Source organism: Notolepis coatsorum (genome assembly GCF_963971535.1).
Source record: "Notolepis coatsorum genome assembly, chromosome: 14".
NCBI lineage: Eukaryota > Metazoa > Chordata > Actinopteri > Aulopiformes > Paralepididae > Notolepis > Notolepis coatsorum.
The window spans coordinates 90453735-90474892 of record NC_140178.1 but is presented as its reverse complement, the minus strand read 5'-3'; the positions used below and the strand labels follow the sequence as shown (position 1 = coordinate 90474892).

General features: G+C 43.1%; 1 protein-coding gene across 2 annotated transcripts in view; it reads left to right on the top strand.

The window, feature by feature from the left end:
* LOC311239943 (tetratricopeptide repeat protein 39A) overlaps positions 1-21158 on the top strand; it is a 111973-nt gene that overhangs the window by 25770 nt on the left and 65045 nt on the right. Inside the window, exons 6-9 of one of the 2 annotated variants that reach the window (XM_084328385.1) lie at positions 9093-9157; positions 16546-16645; positions 17512-17577; positions 17856-17873. In XM_084328385.1, the coding sequence (XP_084184511.1) occupies positions 9093-9157; positions 16546-16645; positions 17512-17577; positions 17856-17873 (249 nt within the window). The remainder of the gene's footprint in view (positions 1-9092; positions 9158-16545; positions 16646-17511; positions 17578-17855; positions 17874-21158) is intronic. The other variant, XM_084328386.1, reaches the window with a different exon arrangement.

Below are 21158 nucleotides of genomic sequence, written 5' to 3'. Positions count from 1 at the left end.
AAGTTAAATAACAAAACTAATAGCAAAAGGAAGAACAAGCCGAATGTACAACAAAACAAAGAGAGAGCAGGTGAGACGCTGGAGAGCTGAGACATCTCCTGTGAAGTGGGGGAGACTTGACTGCTGCCTGCACTCTGCATTTGTAGGGCGTGGTGCCTCATCACCACACCTGTGATCAATAAAAAAACAGCAATTTTAAACACAAGCAAAAACAGGAAGAAACAGTGTGTCAATCAAACCACCAATTAGTGACAGCACACTTAACCACAATGTGAATATGCACCACAGACAGTAAGTATCCCTCCACCATGTGAACGTAATACATAACACCCCCACACCGAAGATTTATGTTCTTCTCCCAACTATAGCCCAAAGAAACCATCACCAAGAGAACGAACATACATAAATAAGGGGATACTTACCAACCTTACCAAAAAAAAATGCAACCACACACTCCAACATGTGCAGCGCCTGTACTGTGTTGAGTGTGAGCCCCGGTCAAGAGTCACACTCAACTGCACATAAAAAATTAATGTGACCCACAAAGCGAACCACTACCACAGAGCGACAATGGGCCGGCCCCTGTCGAACACAACCCTCAACTCCGTCGAATGCTCTCTACTGAGGAACATTCGACACTGTCGTTTAGCAACCCCGTCCTGATACCCGCCCAAGCGAGACCCCACCAAAATGTATCCAGCCGGGCCTGGATGGAGCGGAGCTAGTGGAAACATCTGGGCAACTAAACCCCACTCAGCCCCTACCGAGGCGCAAGGCCTAGAAGCCAATCCACCCACCAACAGATCAACACAAAACAAAAACTTTACCTCAACAGGCCGCTCCACCGATACCGACCTGTCAAAAATAGGCATTAAACCGGAATCAATATGAGAGACAGGCTCATTGCACACAGGATAGCCAAGATAGCCAACAGGAACACAAGACACTCCACACGTCCCTGGCACCACCACAGGGCCCATCTCCCTCCCTCCTGACACCGGCAGGCCAGGAGCAGACATTAAACCATGATCTCCCAGAGCAGGATGTACCGCCACAGGCACGTCACCACCGTCTCTGGAACACAGTAACATCTCATCAATCACAAAAACATTTGGATCACCACCCAAAATGGCGCCACAAAAAATAACATGGTCAGGATCCAAAATGGTGTCACTCAAAACAACATCAATAGGATCCAAAATGGTGTCACCTAAATTAGCACTGTCATGAGCAACAATGGTGCCACAAAAATTAGCACTGTCATGAGCAACAATGACAGAAGAAACTGCACCGTCATGAGCCAAAACAGTGTCACAAAAAATAGGACTGCCATGAGCAACAATGGCGTCACAGACAGCAACAGCGTCACGATCAAAATGGTTGCCACTTATTAGACAAGGTTGTGAAGACTGCTCCTGCTGTACAGGACACAGGTAACTAGGTTGACAAGCATACCTAGCATACCCAGTGCCTGGCAGAGAGTCAGTGTGGTCACGTGAAACAATATCAGAACCAATAACTGACATACTGGGATCAACAATATCATCACCGCTGACAAGTGAGACATCATGAACATTAGAGCTATAGGAAGGCTGGCAGCCTAATTCTGGCCTTGTAGCCTCTTTAACCAGAACGGTGCCACATGAAATATCAGAAATGGTGCCACATGAAGTAGCAACATCCCTCATAACATCATCCTCATTCTCCTCCTCCAAGTCGCCTGCGGCCTCAGCCACTGTAAAGGCTGGGAAGCCCACGAGATACTGCTCCGCCACTTGAGTATCTGGCACGCATGTCACCTCCGGTTTCACAAGTACTTTACCTCCAGCCAAGTCATTGCCCAAGAGCAACGTCACCCCCTGCATAGGGAGTTTGCCAGCCGTCACTCCGATCACCACTGGTCCTGACACAAGGGCACAATCAAGAAAGACATTATGCAGCGGCACATTCATCGTGTGCATTCCAAAAGCCTCAATAACAACCCCTGCACCCAACTCAGAGTGGTGCGTAAAGGGCAGGACACTACTTTGCACAAAAGTTTGGGATGCGCCAGTATCACGGAGAATTGTCACCGGTACTTTAGGACCCCCCTCTGTCAATGAAACAAACCCTGTACTCCTGAAAGGTGTGTAAAGGTCATCCACCCCTCTGCCATCTAGTGGAGACAGAACAGGGTTACGTACAGGTGTATTTATCAACATCACCGGTCTGGGTGGGTTAGACGGGCGCTTTTCTGGGTGCAAACGATAACAATTTCCCATCACATGTCCTGCACTCCCACAAAATTCTGGCACTTCCGGGCATCATCGCTTCCCCATGCCCCATTAAACTTACCACTACCCCCAGCACTGGACACTGTAGGCCTATTAGGAGTCCATTTCGGCCTCCCCTCATCATGCACAGGATAATGCTGTCTCTCAAAAGACGTCCTGTGGCTCAAAACATACTCATCAGCCAGGACCGCAGCTGCTGAACAGGTCCCGACTTTCCTCTCATTTAAGTACATGGCAATATCCTCAGAAACGCCATATACCTTGAATTCCTCCAATAAGATTAGGTCCCTAATCTCCTCCACTGTGGTGACCTTTTCTGCTGCACACCACCGGTCAAAAAGCAACCGCTTTTCCCTCACAAACTCCACAAAAGACTGAGAGTTCTGTTTCCTCAAATTGCGGAATTTCTGGCGGTAAGCCTCAGGGACCAATTCATAGGCTTTAAGGATAGCCTGTTTCACCAAAGCATAATCTTTGTTATCAGGATACATCGACGCATACACGATCTGTGCCTTACCGCGCAAAGCACTCTGCATGAGGATAGTCCATTTATCTGCTGGCCAGCCGCAACTGCCAGCTATGTCCTCAAATAATAAAAAAAAACTATCGACGTCCCTTTCCAAAAAAAACGGAACCATGCTTTTTTGCCTAGCCATATCAAAACCCGGCTCTCACATGTATAGCACCAGCACCACCCGCATTACGCATCGCCATCTCCCGGTCATATGCTGCCTGGGCGCGTACCGCCTGTGCCACCTCAAAAGCTTCCTGGGCCTCACGTTCTGCTCTGGCTGCAGCTGCTGCTGTAGCTGCTGTAGCTGCTGCTGTAGCTGCTGCAGCTGCTCTCCTTACCTCACTAGCTTCAATAGCCTCCCGTTCAGCTGCTTTGTCCTCACGGTCTGCCTTGTTAATAGCTGCAAGCTCACGCGCTGTCCTAAGCTCCACATCTCGCCCACGCGGTAGCTCAAAGCCTTCTCCCTCCTCCTCCAGAGTTCTACCTGCAGCCACACCAAAAACCTTCAGTGTACTCAGTTCCTCAATTAATTGACCTACCAAGTTCTCCTTTTTCTGGCCTGCATCGAGGTCTATTGAAAACCTTGATGCTACCTGTAGTAACTCAACCTTTGAACATTGTTTTACCTTAGCCAGTGTTGGCTCTGCAACAAAGTCATCAATGTCCAACGTCATTGTCTATTATCCTCAGTAAACGACAACAAATGAATACAACAATATTAATTACTAATTAATCAATTAATCAACCAATTAATTAATTACCAGTACAAGGCAATACTACAATTAATCCACAACAAGGGACATAATACAGTACCCAAAACACAAGCAACTCACCCACCGTTACTACGACCTGGGGTTCAAACTCCAATATCCCTGTATCCACAAAAAGGTGTAGCACGTAATTAAATGACAGTGATTGAAGATACACGGCATAACACAGCACGCAATTAAACTCACAAGCAGTAGTTCAAAACACGGCATTTTATGTTAGCACGCAAAACAAACCACTGTATTTAAGACACACGGCATAACACATACTGGATCAAAAAGGTCAAGCTCAATAATGCACACAGATCCTATACTAGAGAATCACAGCAGACACTGCTACTGGACACTAGCTACAGGCCTCTGCTGAGACGAACCACCCACAAGACTAACCCTGTGGTAGCCATTTATCCCAAAATACTGGAACAAACGCTCTTCAGTAACACAAACCAAGTGAGGCAAAACCCCTTGTGTTACACTCAAACAAATGCAACAAACAAATTCAACTAATCCAAACAGGTGCTCCATACAATCTGATTTGACTCACAAATAGCTTCTAAAACCTATACTGCAGTCAAAAGAAGGACTGCTAGGCCCACCACATGTCTAATCTAACAAAAAACACTTACATCAGGTCCTAACACACTAATTACATTTCCCGGCCCCCTAACCTACCTATACTGAAAGCTAATGCACTGTAGACCTAGCTTTCTTCAACCACACCTGCTACCAGCCAAAGATCATATACCAATCACTTCTTTGACTGCCCCAGGAGTACGTGGTACACAGGAGGCTAACAACAGCCAGAAAACAATGAAATTACCTACCTGTGGTGTCCACTAAACTAAATATTTTAAAGCATACCAGTAGTCAAATCAAATTATAAATTAAGAGCATACTTACCTGTTTGAAGACCGGCTAGAGCCCCCATGTTACATTCAAGCCTAACATATGGCTCGTCAAGGCCTTGAATGCGACGTGGTGGACACAGGACACTGGACAAAAGTTTATCAAAAATAACTATTTATTCACAACTAACTAAATGGACAGAAATAGTGGGAGCTGGGTGTTCCAGACTCCAAAGTTAAATAACAAAACTAATAGCAAAAGGAAGAACAAGCCGAATGTACAACAAAACAAAGAGAGAGCAGGTGAGACGCTGGAGAGCTGCAACATTTCCTGTGAAGTGGGGGAGACTTGACTGCTGCCTGCACTCTGCATTTGTAGGGCGTGGTGCCTCATCACCACACCTGTGATCAATAAAAAAACGGCCATTTTAAACACAAGCAAAAACAGGAAGAAACAGTGTGTCAATCAAACCACCAATTAGTGACAGCACACTTAACCACAATGTGAATATGCACCACAGACAGTAAGTATCCCTCCACCATGTGAAAGTAATACGTAACACATACCAAGACACACTGTCTCCTCTCATACCACCCTGTCTCCTCTCTCATACCATCCTGTCTCCTCTCATACCAAGACACACTGTCTCCTCTCATACCAAGACACACTGTCTCCTCTCTCATACCAAGACACACTGTCTCCTCTCATACCAAGACACACTGTCTCCTCTCTCATACCAAGACATACTGTCTCCTCTCTCATACCAAGACACACTGTCTCCTCTCATACCAAGACACACTGTCTCTTCTCATACCAAGACATACTGTCTCCTCTCTCATACCAAGACATACTGTCTCCTCTCTCATACCAAGACACACTGTCTCCTCTCATACCAAGACACACTGTCTCCTCTCATACCAAGACACACTGTCTCCTCTCATACCAAGACACACTGTCTCCTCTCATACCAAGACACACTGTCTCCTCTCATACCAAGACACACTGTCTCCTCTCATACCAAGACACACTGTCTCCTCTCATACCAAGACATCCTGTCTCCTCTCTCATACCAAGACACACTGTCTCCTCTCATACCAAGACACACTGTCTCCTCTCATACCAAGACACACTGTCTCCTCTCATACCAAGACACACTGTCTCCTCTCATACCAAGACATCCTGTCTCCTCTCTCATACCAAGACATACTGTCTCCTCTCTCATACCAAGACACACTGTCTCCTCTCATACCAAGACACACTGTCTCCTCTCATACCAAGACACACTGTCTCCTCTCATACCAAGACACACTGTCTCCTCTCATACCAAGACACACTGTCTCCTCTCTCATACCAAGACACACTGTCTCCTCTCTCATACCATACTGTCTCCTCTAATAACAAACCATGTCGTCTCCTCTCAAACCAACACACAACAAACCACAACAAACACCTCCTCTACATTTTTGGACAGTCCACATTTTGTCTAACAAGTGGGCAGTCCGCTTTTTTAAAAGTATTTTTCTTTATTGAAACGATAGGATGGTCGATAGGGAGATGGAGTAGGGGAGACACAGGAGAGAAGGTTCTTTATTGAGACAGTAAGAAGGCTGAGAGGGAGACAGAGTAGAGGAGACACAGGAGAGAATGTTCTTTATTGAGACAGTAGGAAGGCAGAGAGGGAGACAGAGTAGGGGAGACACAGGAGAGAATGTTCTTTATTGAGACAGTAGGAAGGCTGAGAGGGAGATAGAGTAGGGGAGACACAGGAGAGAATGTTCTTTATTGAAGACAGTAGGAAGGCTGAGAGGGAGACAGAGTAGAGGAGACACAGGAGAGAAGGTTCTTTATTGAGACAGTAGGAAGGCTGAGAGGGAGACAGTAGAGGAGACACAGGAGAGAAGGTTCTTTATTGAGACAGTAGGAAGGCTGAGAGGGAGTAGGAGAGACACAGGAGAGAAGGTTCTTTATTGAGACAGTAGGAAGGCTGAGAGGGAGACAGTAGAGGAGACACAGGAGAGAAGGTTCTTTATTGAGACAGTAGGAAGGCTGAGACGGAGTAGGGGAGACACAGGAGAGAAGGTTCTTTATTGAGACAGTAGGAAGGCTGAGAGGGAGACAGTAGAGGAGACACAGGAGAGAAGGTTCTTTATTGAGACAGTAGGAAGGCTGAGAGGGAGAAGGGGAGACACAGGAGAGAAGGTTCTTTATTGAGACAGTAGGAAGGCTGAGACGGAGTAGGGGAGACACAGGAGAGAAGGTTCTTTATTGAGACAGTAGGAAGGCTGAGACGGAGTAGGGGAGACACAGGAGAGAAGGTTCTTTATTGAAGACAGTAGGAAGGCTGAGACGGAGTAGGGGAGACACAGGAGAGAAGGTTCTTTATTGAATACAGTAGGAAGGTTGAGAGGGAGACAGAGTAGGGGAGACACAGGAGAGAAGGTTCTTTATTGAAGACAGTAGGGAGGCTGAGGGGGAGACAGAGTAGGGGAGACACTGGAGAGAAGGTTCTTTATGGAGACAGTAGGAAGGCTGAGAGGGAGACAGAGTAGAGGAGACACAAGTTCTGGGCATATTATCCACTACACCAGGGGTCGGCATTAGGCGGCCTGCGGGCCGAAATGGGCCCGCCAGCAATCATTTCTGGCCCGTCAGTTTATTTTGAGAATATGATATTTATTTTACGCGCAGGAAATATTCACTCGTGACGCCAGTGTCTTTGTGAAGCTGTATCTATCTATTCATCATATCTATGTCTGTCACTATAGCCAATTGAAATGCTAGAAATGGTCACGTTGACTGGGAGAACCAATGGAATAGTCCCACCGGGCCGTGTGTATATTTTCCCTAACACACTTTCACTTCCGCGTTTGGGATGTGATCATGCGAGAGACTAACTAAACAAACATCTTTGGATAGCTTCTTTGCAACGGGGAAATACCAACTGAGGAGCCAGAAGAGGAGCCTACGACCTCCAAGACACATAAAGCTTCTTTTAATAAACAGGAGTCATACTTAAAATACGGGTTTATCGCAACAGGTGACTCTCGCGTGTTGACATGGCAACACGAGGCAATGAAGCGACTGTGTTCAAGTTGGCACAAGATAAAGTAGTTGCATTCAACGCGAGTGGACATTTGACATGTTTCAAACATTAGCAGGGATTTTGGAGGACCGAAACAGAAACAATAATAAGCCCAGGGCAGGGCTGCATTATGCTGAGTTGTGTTTTAATAATAATAATACATTCGATTTATAATACACCCGCCGCGGTGCTGCAAATCAAATGCCCACCCTACTGATCTGTTCATGTGTTATAATAATAATAATAATAATAATAATACATTCGATTTATAATGCGAGCACCTGCATTAAAATCAAATGACTGATCTGTTCATGTGTAATGCACCCGAGAGGCACTTTATAATAGAAAAAAGACAGTGCAAACATATAGTATATGTCGCTTACAGTTTATTATGCCACCTATGCAGCTCGTTTATTTTGACAGAGTTAAAAAAAATTCACTATCATTATATTAAATTAGCCATTGTTTTTGGTCCTGGCCCGCCATTCAATCGCTTGGGGAAAAATTGGCCCGTGAGCAAACCTAATTGCCGACCCCTGCACTACACCATCTCTGGACACCAGATCATTCTACAGTTGTATGCATTTTAAGTTAGATGAGGTAAAAAAGAGTTCCCACACACTTCTTCTTGTGCATCAATACATACATACATACATACATAACATTAATTCATTTAACTTTTATTTAACCAGGCAGGTCAATTAAGAACAAATTCTTATTTACAATGATGGCCTGGAATTAATCCCTTTAGGGAAATCAGGGATTAGGGCTGCAACGATGAGTCAACATCGTGGATGACGTCGACCATGACATTTACGACGCATCGTATCGTTACTTATGTGCCATCTTTATAGTGGAAAGTCATAACGTGCACAACATGTCATCTAACACTATTTCAATGAATGAATGAATCACGTTCAAAATATAAATAACTTCTCTTAAACCACTCCAGTGAGGAATGGGAGGGGCGGAACGTTCTCTGTACGCTCAATCATTTAAAGTAGCCAAATGTTACACTATAAAAACGAACTGGATAGTTGATGATGATAAATATTTCACTTCATTAGCAGAAATATTCTAAAATCATTAAGTCTGCTATAAGCTATTCTCTCTCTCTCTCTCTCTCTCTCTCTCTCTCTCTCTCTCTCTCTCTCTCTCTCTCTCTCTCTCTCTCTCTCTCTCGTGTGTGTGTGTGTGTTGTTGTGTGTGTGTGTGTGTGTGTGTGTGTGTGTGTGTGTGTGTGTGTGTGTGTGTGTGTGTGTGTGTGTAGTTTTAACAATCCTGATTCCTGGGCCTATTTTATTCGACAGGAAGATATTGTTTTGCACATGTATATACATATATATATTTTTTAAATAAAATAATCAACAGATTAATTGATAACAATATAATCGTTAGTTGCAGCCCTATTAGGAATACAGGGAACAATACAGGTTAGATCAGGTGAAAACGCTGTAATACAAGCTGATCCATACAAAGTACATAACGCAACAATGTACAGTATGTAGATGATAAGTACATCTACAAGGTGTACTTTAAAAGGTGATAAAACCGGTTCTGCATGTCTTCTATATTATATTTTCTTCCATTTCCTCTTCCTCTTCTTGTAGGATGAGAACATGGTGAGTTTTATCAAAGGAGGAATCAAAGTACGGAACAGCTACCTGATTTACAAGTAAGTCTACATAGGAGAGCATTTTGTTGTGTGTGTGTGTGTGTGCGCGCGTGTGTGTGTGTAGGGATGTTAAGTTATTTATTTTGTACCCAGGGACAGTGCACATTAATCAACATCTTCAGTTTCCACATCAATGTAAATCTGCCAGAATTAGCTAATGAGCTAGTTTTCATCTCTAGTCCCTGCCTACCATGCATGTCTTTATGGTAGTGCACTTATCTTGCTAGGCTAAATTGACTAGCTAGGTCCGTTGTCCTCACTTGCCATTGAGGTATAGACCTTTCCTGGTTCTTCTGATTAACACATCAAAATACTCAGCTTAAAATTAGCCAATGCTGCTTAAAATCACTTATCCCTCTAACAAACAATTCACTAAATATTATGATTGGGCAATGACACAAATGATTAGGTTATTACTAGCCGCCAGATAGACTGGTGGCACTGGAATTCTGAGAATGCAATCCAGTCAAATCTAGCCATTATTATTTTTATTAACACTTTGGCTGCCATGGGTTAAATTCATTATCAACCGTAGGTTGCCGGCTCTATTTGTCTATAGAGAAAGTCCCCCTCTTATTAGGGCCCATTCAAAGTCCTATATGTATTGTTCATTGTGTAGCAACGTTAAACTTTTTCATTCACATATTCATAGTAAAGTATGGTCTAATGTATAAGTATGTTTTCATCTCTTTCTGCAGCTTTCTCCAGAACGTGATCTATAGCCCCAAATACATTATATTGATGATGCAATACAGTTTTATGGCAATCAGCGCGATATAAAAAATTCCAACTAGACGTACTTCTAGAAGTTACTACACGTCATCTGATGTTGACCGGATGGGCTAGGGGGCGTTTATAATTCCGTGGGCAGCGTTATACCAATCATCTAATGTGGGTCAAATGTTGATAATAGCAGTTAGTATCGAAGACGGTAATTTTACACGCTAAAACTCACCCCAGTCTCCGCGCGCCATTGGGCGATCATCGTAGAGTAGAAATTTTACCATTATGGGATGCCGATTTACCCGGTCCATCTCCAGCTTGTATAATGGTATATACGTCCAAATCATGTTGTTTATCGAGTTATTGGCAATCGATCGCTATGTAGTGTGTCGAGATCGAGCCTCGGGACCTATAGCGAGTGCCCGGAAGTAATACGGCCGACCAGCACGACCTCTACGGCACTTCCTGTTAAGCGATTGCGCCGATCAGCCACCAGATGGCGCTCCTGAACCGCCAGAGAGCTCAGTGGGTCCTCCTGGTGGATCTCAGGCCAGCGGAGGGGAAATATGAATCCGATCCCAGATTTTTGAAATATTGATATTAAAGACGCTGTAAAGCGTCTTCGGCAACTTGAGCATGGCCGGGAATGACGTGTTTAGGCGTTTTCCGGCAGCCAAAGTGTTAAGAGATGACTTGGAGCAGCGCCACTTGTGTTCACTTCCGGTCTCATTTCTAGGATCAGTTCCAAAACTTGCTGCAGTTTAAAAGGAATTGGCTGGTAACTTTTTGCTTTGGGTACACAGTGCATTGTCTCCACCCTTTATATAGACGTGGTGGTGATTTTCCAGCACCAGGTACCACCACAAAATGAATGTATAGTAGGCTATATGCTTTAGGCATGTAGCCTACATGTTCTATTTCTATGTTCTATGTTCTATTTCTACTAAAATGTGCAGTGCTTCAGTGATGACCAACTCCCTTAGATCTTCCTACTTACCCCTACAATGGGGGACAAGGCAGGGTTTCCCCCTTTCTCCAATTTCATTTGTTCCTGCTATTGAGCCTTTGGCCATTGCTCTGCTCTCCCTAGAGGGTTATGAGGGAATTCACAGGAGGTGTGGAAAACAGAGTGTCTTTGTATGCAGATGACCAGCTTTTGTATGTAACAAATCCTTATAAGTCCATCCCCAACATAATGTCTATTTTAACCTCTTAACACATTCAGGGCCATTCGTTTTCCCCATCTAGCTATAGCACAGCCAGATTTTCATTACATAGTTTCACTGTGCATCACGTTGTTTGTAGAGCTAAATCTATATTTTATATTATAGCTATGGATACAACACCATGGTCATTTGACAGTAACTATCTTCCGTTCAAGATGCAAAAAAGAATAAATGTTTTCATGAATTCGTTCACGCGTTATCCCATGGTGAATATGAGTATAATTTCTGAATGATCCGGGCAAATTCCTAGGAGGCGGCTATAGGGCGCAACGTGAATTCTACTAAAACCATTGGCATTTCGTCCCTGGACACGCTATTATTTTCAAATCAAATGCATATGATAGGTATTATGTTTCATCATGAATGCATGAAAGGGGGGGGTGGGGTCGTTTCTGATTAATTGATTGCCAATAACGGCATTCGTTATTACCACAACACACGCAGATCAGGGGGATGGGTATGAAAACCATGCACGATCAAGCTGAAATTGACGTCAGATTGTCCTTACCAGGCTGTGGTCGATGGTATTCCAAAAAGAATATTCCAATTATTTGATCGCCATCTGGTCCATCCTATGCCCATCTTGTCCACGATATAACCCACCACAACATATGGATCGGGGGTCCCGAAAACGATTCAATGCGATCGAGTGAAGCCCTAGGTTTCCCATTACTAGAAAAGAGTGCCCGGAGCGGTTTAAAGGTAGCACCCGGTCTGGAACAGGGTTTACTGCACTCTCGATACTGCCTACTAGCAGGATATGGCCGGTACTGCACCTTCGGAGTCCCAGTATGCCCTTTAACGGCAACATACAGGTCCCTGACATTGAATAGGATATTAAAATCGGAAAAAAGGAGGGGCGGCTGGGTGGCGCAGCGGAGATTGCGCTCGTCACCAATGCAAGAGACTCCGGTCTCGAATCCGGGTGTCAGCATTGCCTCCGGCTTGGGCCGGCCTTCATACTGGCTCAATTGGCAGAGTCAGCGGGTGGTAATCTGGATGTTGTGGACAGCAACTCCTACAGGTCGGTTGGGGGACGCCTGCACAGCAGAGACAGGAAATGGAAAGGGTAGTGTGAGCCTCCCACACGTTACACCTCGCCAATGAGAGTCCGCGCTGGCAGGTGAAAAGATGTGATAGGCTGCCTCCTCGTGTACCGGAGGGGACACGTGATGCAAGACTTCTATCCTCCCTACAACCGACCAGTGGGGGGCATATGCGAGCAACGTTCAAGACAGGGGAGGGGAGAATTGGAAAACACGAAATTGGGATGGGAGAAAAATAAGGAGAAAAAGTGTATAAAAAAATATAGAAAAAAAGGGAAAACCGCTGGCGCCCAATAACGTATATATAAGGAAGGGCAATAATGTATATATAAGGAACCGCTGGCGCCCAATAACGTCTTTTTTTCAGGATTATCTCCCACAAACCTGAACGTTATTGCCATAAAACAGAATGCAGTTAGTTTATCTACCTTTCTGTGAACGTCTAACAAAAAGCTGGGTTGCAATCTGATGAAAAATGCTGGAGAAATGTACATAATAAAAAAGTAACTGTACTTACAGTAGATTTCATTCACGGTTTGTGAATCACTCCTGGTGATACTAAATCCAGATTGAACTAAATCCAAATTTGGCCCGATCCATAGATGTGCAACTTGGCCATAATAAGGTATAATAATAATTGTTAGACTAGAAGTCTTTATTTGTCATGCAGTTTTAACACACACACGCGAGATGGGCGACCCACAGGAACACACACACACATGCACTGAGTCGCCGATGAAATGTCTCTCTGCACTTTTCCCATCCCGTTGTCCTTCCCCCCATGGGCAGCCGGGAGCAGATAGGGCGTCAACGTGAGCCGCGCCCCGGGGACCAATCCAAGTGCTCCTGTCCGTCTTCGTCAAGGACACCACAGCGTTAGCGATCTGTTGTGCATGTTTTTCCATTGGGTTTATCTTATCGGGGGGGAAACCCTTGCGAGCACGGGGAGAACATGCAAACTCCACACAGAAAGGCCCGGGAGATACCCCACCTGGGTACCTGGCATCATGGAAACCTGGTCCCCAAACGGGAATCGAACCCTGGACCTTCTTGCTGTGAGGCGACAGTGTTAACCACTACACCACCGTGCCGCTACCACCGTGCCGCTAGGTCATTTATAGGCCTGATATTCTATATTCTATAATCATATTTCAAATTGGCAGAATTCAGTACTCTATCTACAACCTTCTGTTTAATCATCTTCCCTTTATTAATTTGCTTAGATTTTTTGTACATGTGATCTCAAGAATCTTTTTATGTACCCATTCTGCAATATGTTAATACAATTTTCAATCAATCAAATTTGATTGATTGAAACTTTTATTAACAGATTGTAGAATGGGTAGAATACAGTAAGGCTCAATACACACAATTGTTGCAGACCAGAGATAGACTTTCGTCTTGTTTACACCAGGGTCCCCCATTTTCAATTCATAATGAATTGTAAGTAGGGTGCAACTAGCACCGTGCAATCCATTCTTTGTGGATCTAGCCCTTGGCTTTTTTAAAGCTAATTTTAAATCACTTCATGAGTGTACTACCGGTGACCTTGAGATATGGTCATCTCTCCATCACTTTGGCAGGCAGAATAAATGTAGTGACATTTTACACCCTTCCAAAATGTAAATCCTTCTTTACATCCATTGATAAAAGAAATTTTAGTTTAATTTGGGACCTAGAATCGGGGAAAGCCTATTTATTTTATGGGATTACCACATTTCTCGTTTTATAATTGGGTGTGTAACATTCATGCTCACTCCTTCTGGGCTAATTTTAATAAGCATGAAAATCCATGTTTGGCTCAAATGGAAAGCAATGCATACCATTTGCCATATCTGAATGCTCTTTTGTTCTCCCCTATGCCTCTGGCTTTACATTATGTTAAGAATAATCCCATTGTAACACAGTCTTAAAAAATATGGTCTAATATCAGAGCGCTCTGCTTGCTCCTGGTTATCCCAGCCACCTCGTCTCCCCATATATTATGGACGAATATGTTGGTATATGCGAAAGTAATATAGATTGAGGCCCTTTATATAGATTTCCTACCTTTTGAACAGCTGTGAAATAAATGTAATTTACCACAGTCCCACTTAAATTCCTCCAGATTCACAGTTATTTTAAAGCCAACACACCTTCTTTCCCCCGGTTTTCCTGACGAGACACTCATGTCTGTCTTCCTTTGAGCCCAGTGGCGTCTTTTCAGTAAAAGGCAAGGTATGACGAGGAGGGGGGGGGGGGGGGGGGTGAAGGGGGGGTGAACTGAACTGCACTATTATAATCACTAAGCCAGACCTTACCTGTGTCCCTGTATCACTTGTCTCTGCTGCCCTTTGAAAAAAACGTCCCTATGTCCATTTTCCTTTTTTTTGGGGCATATTTCAGTTAGTCACAGTAAAAGTCACCTAGTAAAAGTGAGATAATTGACAATATCAAAACATGCTAGGGCTGTACCGAATAGTTCGAAGCTTTGTTCATAATGTTGACATTCGAATTCTAAATCAACATAAAAAAAATTGTAATTTTTTTTTTTTTTTTTTTTTTTTTTTTACAAATTGACGCCCCTGTTTGAGCCTTAAAGGAGTTGACATATCTTTTACCTATGATGTCTCGTATAATTTACACAACACATCACTGGAGATTATAAAACCTGCATGGGAGTGGGATTCATGGTCTGAGCTAGTGGTTCGCAACATGTCCCATCTCCTTGAGGGACATGTTGGAAACATGGGGAAACATGGGGAATCTTTTAACAGCACAGTGTCATTGAATGAGAAACTAGGCAAACAAGATAATTAGGGCTGTCAGTTTATCGTGTTAATTAGATTAATTAATTACACAGCAAATTATCGCGTTATGAAAATTAACTCAAAATTAATAAAAGAAATTAATAATTTAATACTTTTGTTTATTTTTTTGAATTTTTTGAATTTATTTTTTTAATCTCATTCATTCAATACGAACGTAGAATAAACATTTACAAATTTTTTTTTAAATGGTCCATTTGCATGTTCTTGGTATCTGATTCTAGGGACATCTATGGATCTCAGGGAATGTATTCCCAGTGTCAGAAATAGACTGTGTCTGTTACTAGGCTTGAGTAAATTGTAATGAACCAAATGAGAATATCAATTCAAATTTTATTAATTTTTTTTGACTGTGAATAACACCATGCTAAAATTGACCAGACCTGAAAAATCTAAGCAAATGAATAAAGGGAAGATGATTAAACAGAAGGTTTTGTAGATACAGTACTGAATTCTGCCATCCGGGCACATGCAATTTGAAATATGATTATAGAATATAAAATATCAGGCCTAAAATGGTTATGCGATTAAAATGCGATTAATTCGATTAATTAATTACAAATCCTGTAATTAATTCGATTTTTTTTTACTGAATTCTGCCATCCGGACACATGCAATTTGAAATATGGTTATAGAATATAAAATATCAGGCCTAAAATGGTTATGCGATTAAAATGCGATTAATTAGATTAATTCATTACAAATCCTGTAATTAATTTGATTATTTTTTTTAATCGCCTGACAGCACTAAAGATAATATAACATGCGTGACTATTCTGATCATAGGTTTCACTTTCTGCACTGTTATATCCTCAACTAGAGACATGTCTGTACTAATTCTGTACTTAAATTGTCTAACTGCCATAATTATGCTTTCATGCCTAATTATGAGCCTAATCATAATTATAAGCCTATCCCAACAGCATGGTCCTTTCTGGCAGAGAGATGTGATGTGTGCTGGCATCAGCCATTGTTGTAGATCTACCCCCTTATGTCACTTCATTATTGGACATCGTACTCGATTGGCTTGCAATTCAGACCATCAGAGTTTACACTGAACTTGGGACATCTGTTTTTAGCTTTTGTGCTCCCCTGTGTCCTGCAATGCACCTTAAAACGACATACCGTTAGCCTCATATATGATAATTGCCTAAAGTAATTTTTCAAGATTGTTGGAAAAGACCCTCGGAAGTCAGTCACAAGTCACACAAGTGAGTTAGGCAGATGGGGATATATTTTTTTTTACGTAACAAGCATTCTGATTGGCTGAGGACATACATTTAGAACATATTTAGTGCACTAACCTATGTTTAAATGCAGCAGTGTGAGGAGAGTACAGTTAGGCAGAAATCTCAATTTGGCAAAAAAAATTACTTCGGCAATTATCGTATGAGGCCAATTTAAATCCTTACTGACCAACCATTTCACCCCAGTCTGCAGTTGCTTTTAATTGCTTTACAGATTGACTTAAACAAAAGATTGGTATTTATTATGTGCTGGTCTTTTTTTTTTTTTTTTTTTTATCTTCGAGATAAAATAAAGTGTTGTTGGTTAAGGAGTGACATAATTGCCTTTTTATCACCCAGAGAACTACACACCTACATCCAGACCAACGGCTTTATGAAAGGACCAAACCATAATCACTTAGAAGGAGGGGTGTCGTTTGGAATAGGGGCATTCAACTTGGTACGTCCCACTGTTCCCCTAACAATATAACGGTCTGTATTTTATTTATTTTTACCGGACCCAGAGAGGCGGTCTTACAGTAATGTCCCTGACTGACTGACTGACTGGCTGACTGAATGACTTGACTGAATGACTGGCTGGCTGGCTCACTGACTGACTGACTGGCTGACTTGACTGAATGACTGGCTGGCTGGCTGACTGACTGACTGACTGACTGACTGACTGAATGACTGGCTGACTTGACTGAATGACTGGCTGGCTGGCTGACTGACTGACTGACTGACTGACTGACTGACTGACTGACTGACTGACTGACTGACTGACTGACTGACTGACTGACTGACTTACTGACTGACTGGGTGACTGACTGGCTGACTTGACTGACTGGCTGACTTGACTGACTGGCTGGCTGGCTGGCTGGCTGACTGACTGACTGACTGACTGACTGGCTGGCTGACTGACTGACTGACTGACTGACTGGCTGGCTGACTGACTGACTGACTGACTGGCTGACTGACTGACTGACTGACTGACTGGCTGACTTGACTGACTGGCTGGCTGGCTGGCTGGCTGGCTGGCTGGCTGGCTGACTGACTGACTGACTGACTGACTGACTGACTGACTGACTGACTGACTGACTGACTGACTGACTGACTGACTGACTGACTGACTGACTGACTGACTGACTGACTGACTGACTGAATGACTGGCTGGCTGACTTGACTGACTGGCTGGCTGACTGACTGAATGACTGACAGGTTGACAGGCTGACAGGCATGTGTGAGCGTTGCGGCCGGGTCCGGCTTCACTAGGCCAAGTCTTGTTTTAATACCATACAGTTCAGTTTTCATTTGATTTTTTTTCAGACGCTGTCTATGTTTCCTGCACGGATACTGAAAGTTTTAGAGTTTGCCGGATTCTCCGGAGACAAGGTATGGTGGAATAATATATATATACATATTTGTCATATAATAAACTTACATATAATCCTTCTATATACTTACTTATACACCTACATATAACACATAACTTTGTATGATAGCAATGTACAATAATGCTGTATATATCGTATATATATATAGATTTTTAACCTCCATCATCAAACTGGAAAAAGGGGATTTTAATTTCCATATTAATAACTGTAATGACAATTTTGCCACCAATTTTATTTGTATCACTGAATCCTTCAATTTTGTCCAACATGTCTCAGGCCCCACACACAACAAAGGTAACACACTTGATCTTGTTTTTACTCAGTGGATTAGACATAGATAACATTGTTTATGAGGAAATGATTTTAAGTGATCACAAATGCATACTTTTTAATTTAGTTTTTAAAACTGACACTATTTCCACTAAGCGAGTTAAACGCTTGCGCATGCTAAATGACCTCTCGGCAGAAATTTTTTCCACAGCCTTTGAGAGCAGTGCGGTGCCATCTCTGAACGTTAATGGCGACATTGATACTTAGTGCAGGGGTCTCAAACTCAATTTACCTGGGGGCCGCTGGAGGTAGAGTCTGGGTGAGGCTGGGCTGCATCAAATATTCCACACAAAAAGGGTTTCAAGTATTTTTAAAACATTTTTATGAAAATGTATGGTTGAAACATGCAAACGTTCAAACGAACACACACTAATAAGCATTGGAGGCTTTTAACCAGGGCCGGACTGGGGAAATCATTCAGGCCAGGAAATATAGTGCGAAATATAGCCCCAGTCAGACCACTTTTTAAGCGGGGGGTCCCCCACCAGGAGATTTTGTGTTACAAATACTTCATTTCCTGCATTCTGGTGCAGGAATTGTTTTATTTGTACCCTTTAAATGCCATTGTTTACATGACTGCAAAAAAAATAAATAAATTGCAATTGGCCCGCAGGCCGCGAGTTTGAGACCCCTGCTTTAGTGCATGCTTTTAACCGGCACTGCTTAGACATTTTAGATGTAGTTGCTCCTCTGAAATCCCGCACTGTTCGCACTTTAAATTCCTCTCCCTGGCTAAATGAGGATATTCGTCATTTTAGACGAAATTGCCGGTGTATTGAGCGAAAGTGGAAGTCCACTCAGCTTAATGTACACCGTCTTCATTTTATGCAACTTTTAATTGATTTTAACAGTATGGTTAAGGATGCGAGAGCTGCCTATTTCACAAACTTAATCTCATCTAGCAAACTAAACCCCAGAGTCCTATTCGACACCATTAATATCATTGTCAGTCCACAAACCCCTGTCACACCTGTTTTATCTGCTGAGGACTGTCATGATTTTCTCCAATTTTTTGTAAATAAGGTTGCAAATGTCAGGGCAGGTATTACACCCTCCACCTCAATCCAACCGTTATCTCCTAACAGTCAGTCTACTCTGAATTCCTTCTCACCCATTTCCCTCCACGACCTAACAGAGCTAGTGAGAAGCACAAAAACCTCCTCTAGCCCATTAGAGACCATCCCAACCTCTCTATTAAAGGACGTTTTAAGCACTATTGGTCCCAGTCTGCTTTCCATCATAAATCTCTCTTTGGTCTCTGGCCAGGTCCCCGCCTACTTCAAACAGGCAATCGTTCAGCCGCTTTTAAAAAAGCCAAGTCTGGACGCCTCGTTACCAAGTAACTATCGGCCCATCTCCAAATTATCATTTATGTCCAAGATTTTAGAAAAAATTGTTGCCAACCAGCTTATATCCATTTTAAATGAACACCACATTCTCGACAAATTCCAGTCGGGTTTTCGTAAGCAACACTCTACGGAGACTGCACTTTTAAAAGTATCCAATGATCTAATGATGTCCGCCGACTCAGGTAGATGCTCCATTTTAGTGCTACTGGATCTCAGTGTTGCATTTGACACTGTGGATCACAACATTCTGCTAAATAGGCTCAGAGATTGGGTGGGTGTCACAGGGATTGCACATGAGTGGTTTGAGTCCTATCTCTCAGGTAGATGTTTCTCAGTCGGAGTAGGCCCCCATGTGTCTGAGTCTGTTACCCTTTCCTGTGGGGTCCCCCAGGGCTCGGTACTTGGTCCGATTTTATTTTCACTATATTTTCTCCCATTAGGACACATTATTAACGCTTTTAAAGGCATCTCCTACTAGCTTTATGCGGATGATATCCAGCTGTATTGCTCTTTTAACCCTGATTGCCCTGATGATTTTAATTCAAATTGTATTGTTTTAAATGAATGTCTGTCGGCCATTAAGGCCTGGTTAGCTAGCAACTTCCTCCAGCTAAATGAGGTGCTCATCGTGGCCTCTGATGGCGTTGCGTCTAGGGGTGGCTGGTTGCCTTGGGCCCCTAGAAACTAATGTGAGCCCCAACCTCAGGAACCTTGGGGTAAACTTTGATCAGGCCATGCACCTCGACACCCATATCAAGTCGGTGACCCGCACCTGTTTTTTCCATCTCAGGAATATTGCTAAGCTCAGGTCGATGGTTTCCCACTCTGACCTAGAGTTGATCATCCATGCCTTCGTTTCTTCTCGTCTAGACTACTGCAATTCGGTTCTCACCTGCCTCAATAAATCATCCATAGACCGCCTCCAGTTCATCCAAAATACTGCTGCAAGACTGCTAACCAGATCAAGCAGAAGGTGTCACATTACTCCAGTTCTGGCCTCCTTGCACTGGCTTCCTATACATTTTAGAATTAATTTCAAAGTCCTGGTGCTCACTTTCAGAGCTCTGCACGGCCAGGCACCAGAATATTTAACTGACCTGCTGGAACCATATGTGCCCAGCAGGACCCTGAGGACAGCTGACCAGGATCTGTTGGTCATTCCGCGCACAAGGCTGATCACCAAAGGTGACAGAGCCTTTCAGTCTGTAGCGCCTAGACTCTGGAATGCCCTTCCTCGTGGCCTAAGAGCTGTAGCGTCTGTTGAATTTTTTTAAAATCAGCTAAAAACATTACTGTTTAAACAGGCCTTTGGGTAATGTTTGAGCTTCTCCTTCAGGTATAGAATATGTCTTTTGTTTTGTTTTGTTTCTCTGTGATGCATTGTGAACAACATGATTTGGACGTATATACTATTTGGATGATTTGGACGTATATACTATTATACAACCTGGAAATAGATCGGGCATTTCAACATCCCATAATCGAAAACTGTCTACTCCACGCTGATCGCCCAACGGCCCGAGGAGACTGGGGTGAGTTTTAGCGTGTTCGATATAAACTGCTATGATGAACATATGACCCACATTAGATGAATGGTATAACGTTGCCCACGGAATTATAAACGCCCCCTCGCCCATCCGGTCAACATCAGATGACGTGTAGTAAATTCTAGAAGTACGTCCAGTTGAAATTTTTTATCTCGCACAGATTCCTACCAAACTGTATTTGATCATCAATATAATGCATTTGGGGCTATAAATCACGTTCTGGAGAAAGCTGCAGAAAGAGATGAAAACATACTTATACTTTAGACCATATTTTAGTATGAATATGTGAATGAAAAAGTTTAACGTTGCTACACCATGAACAATACATATAGGACATTGAATGGGCCCTAATA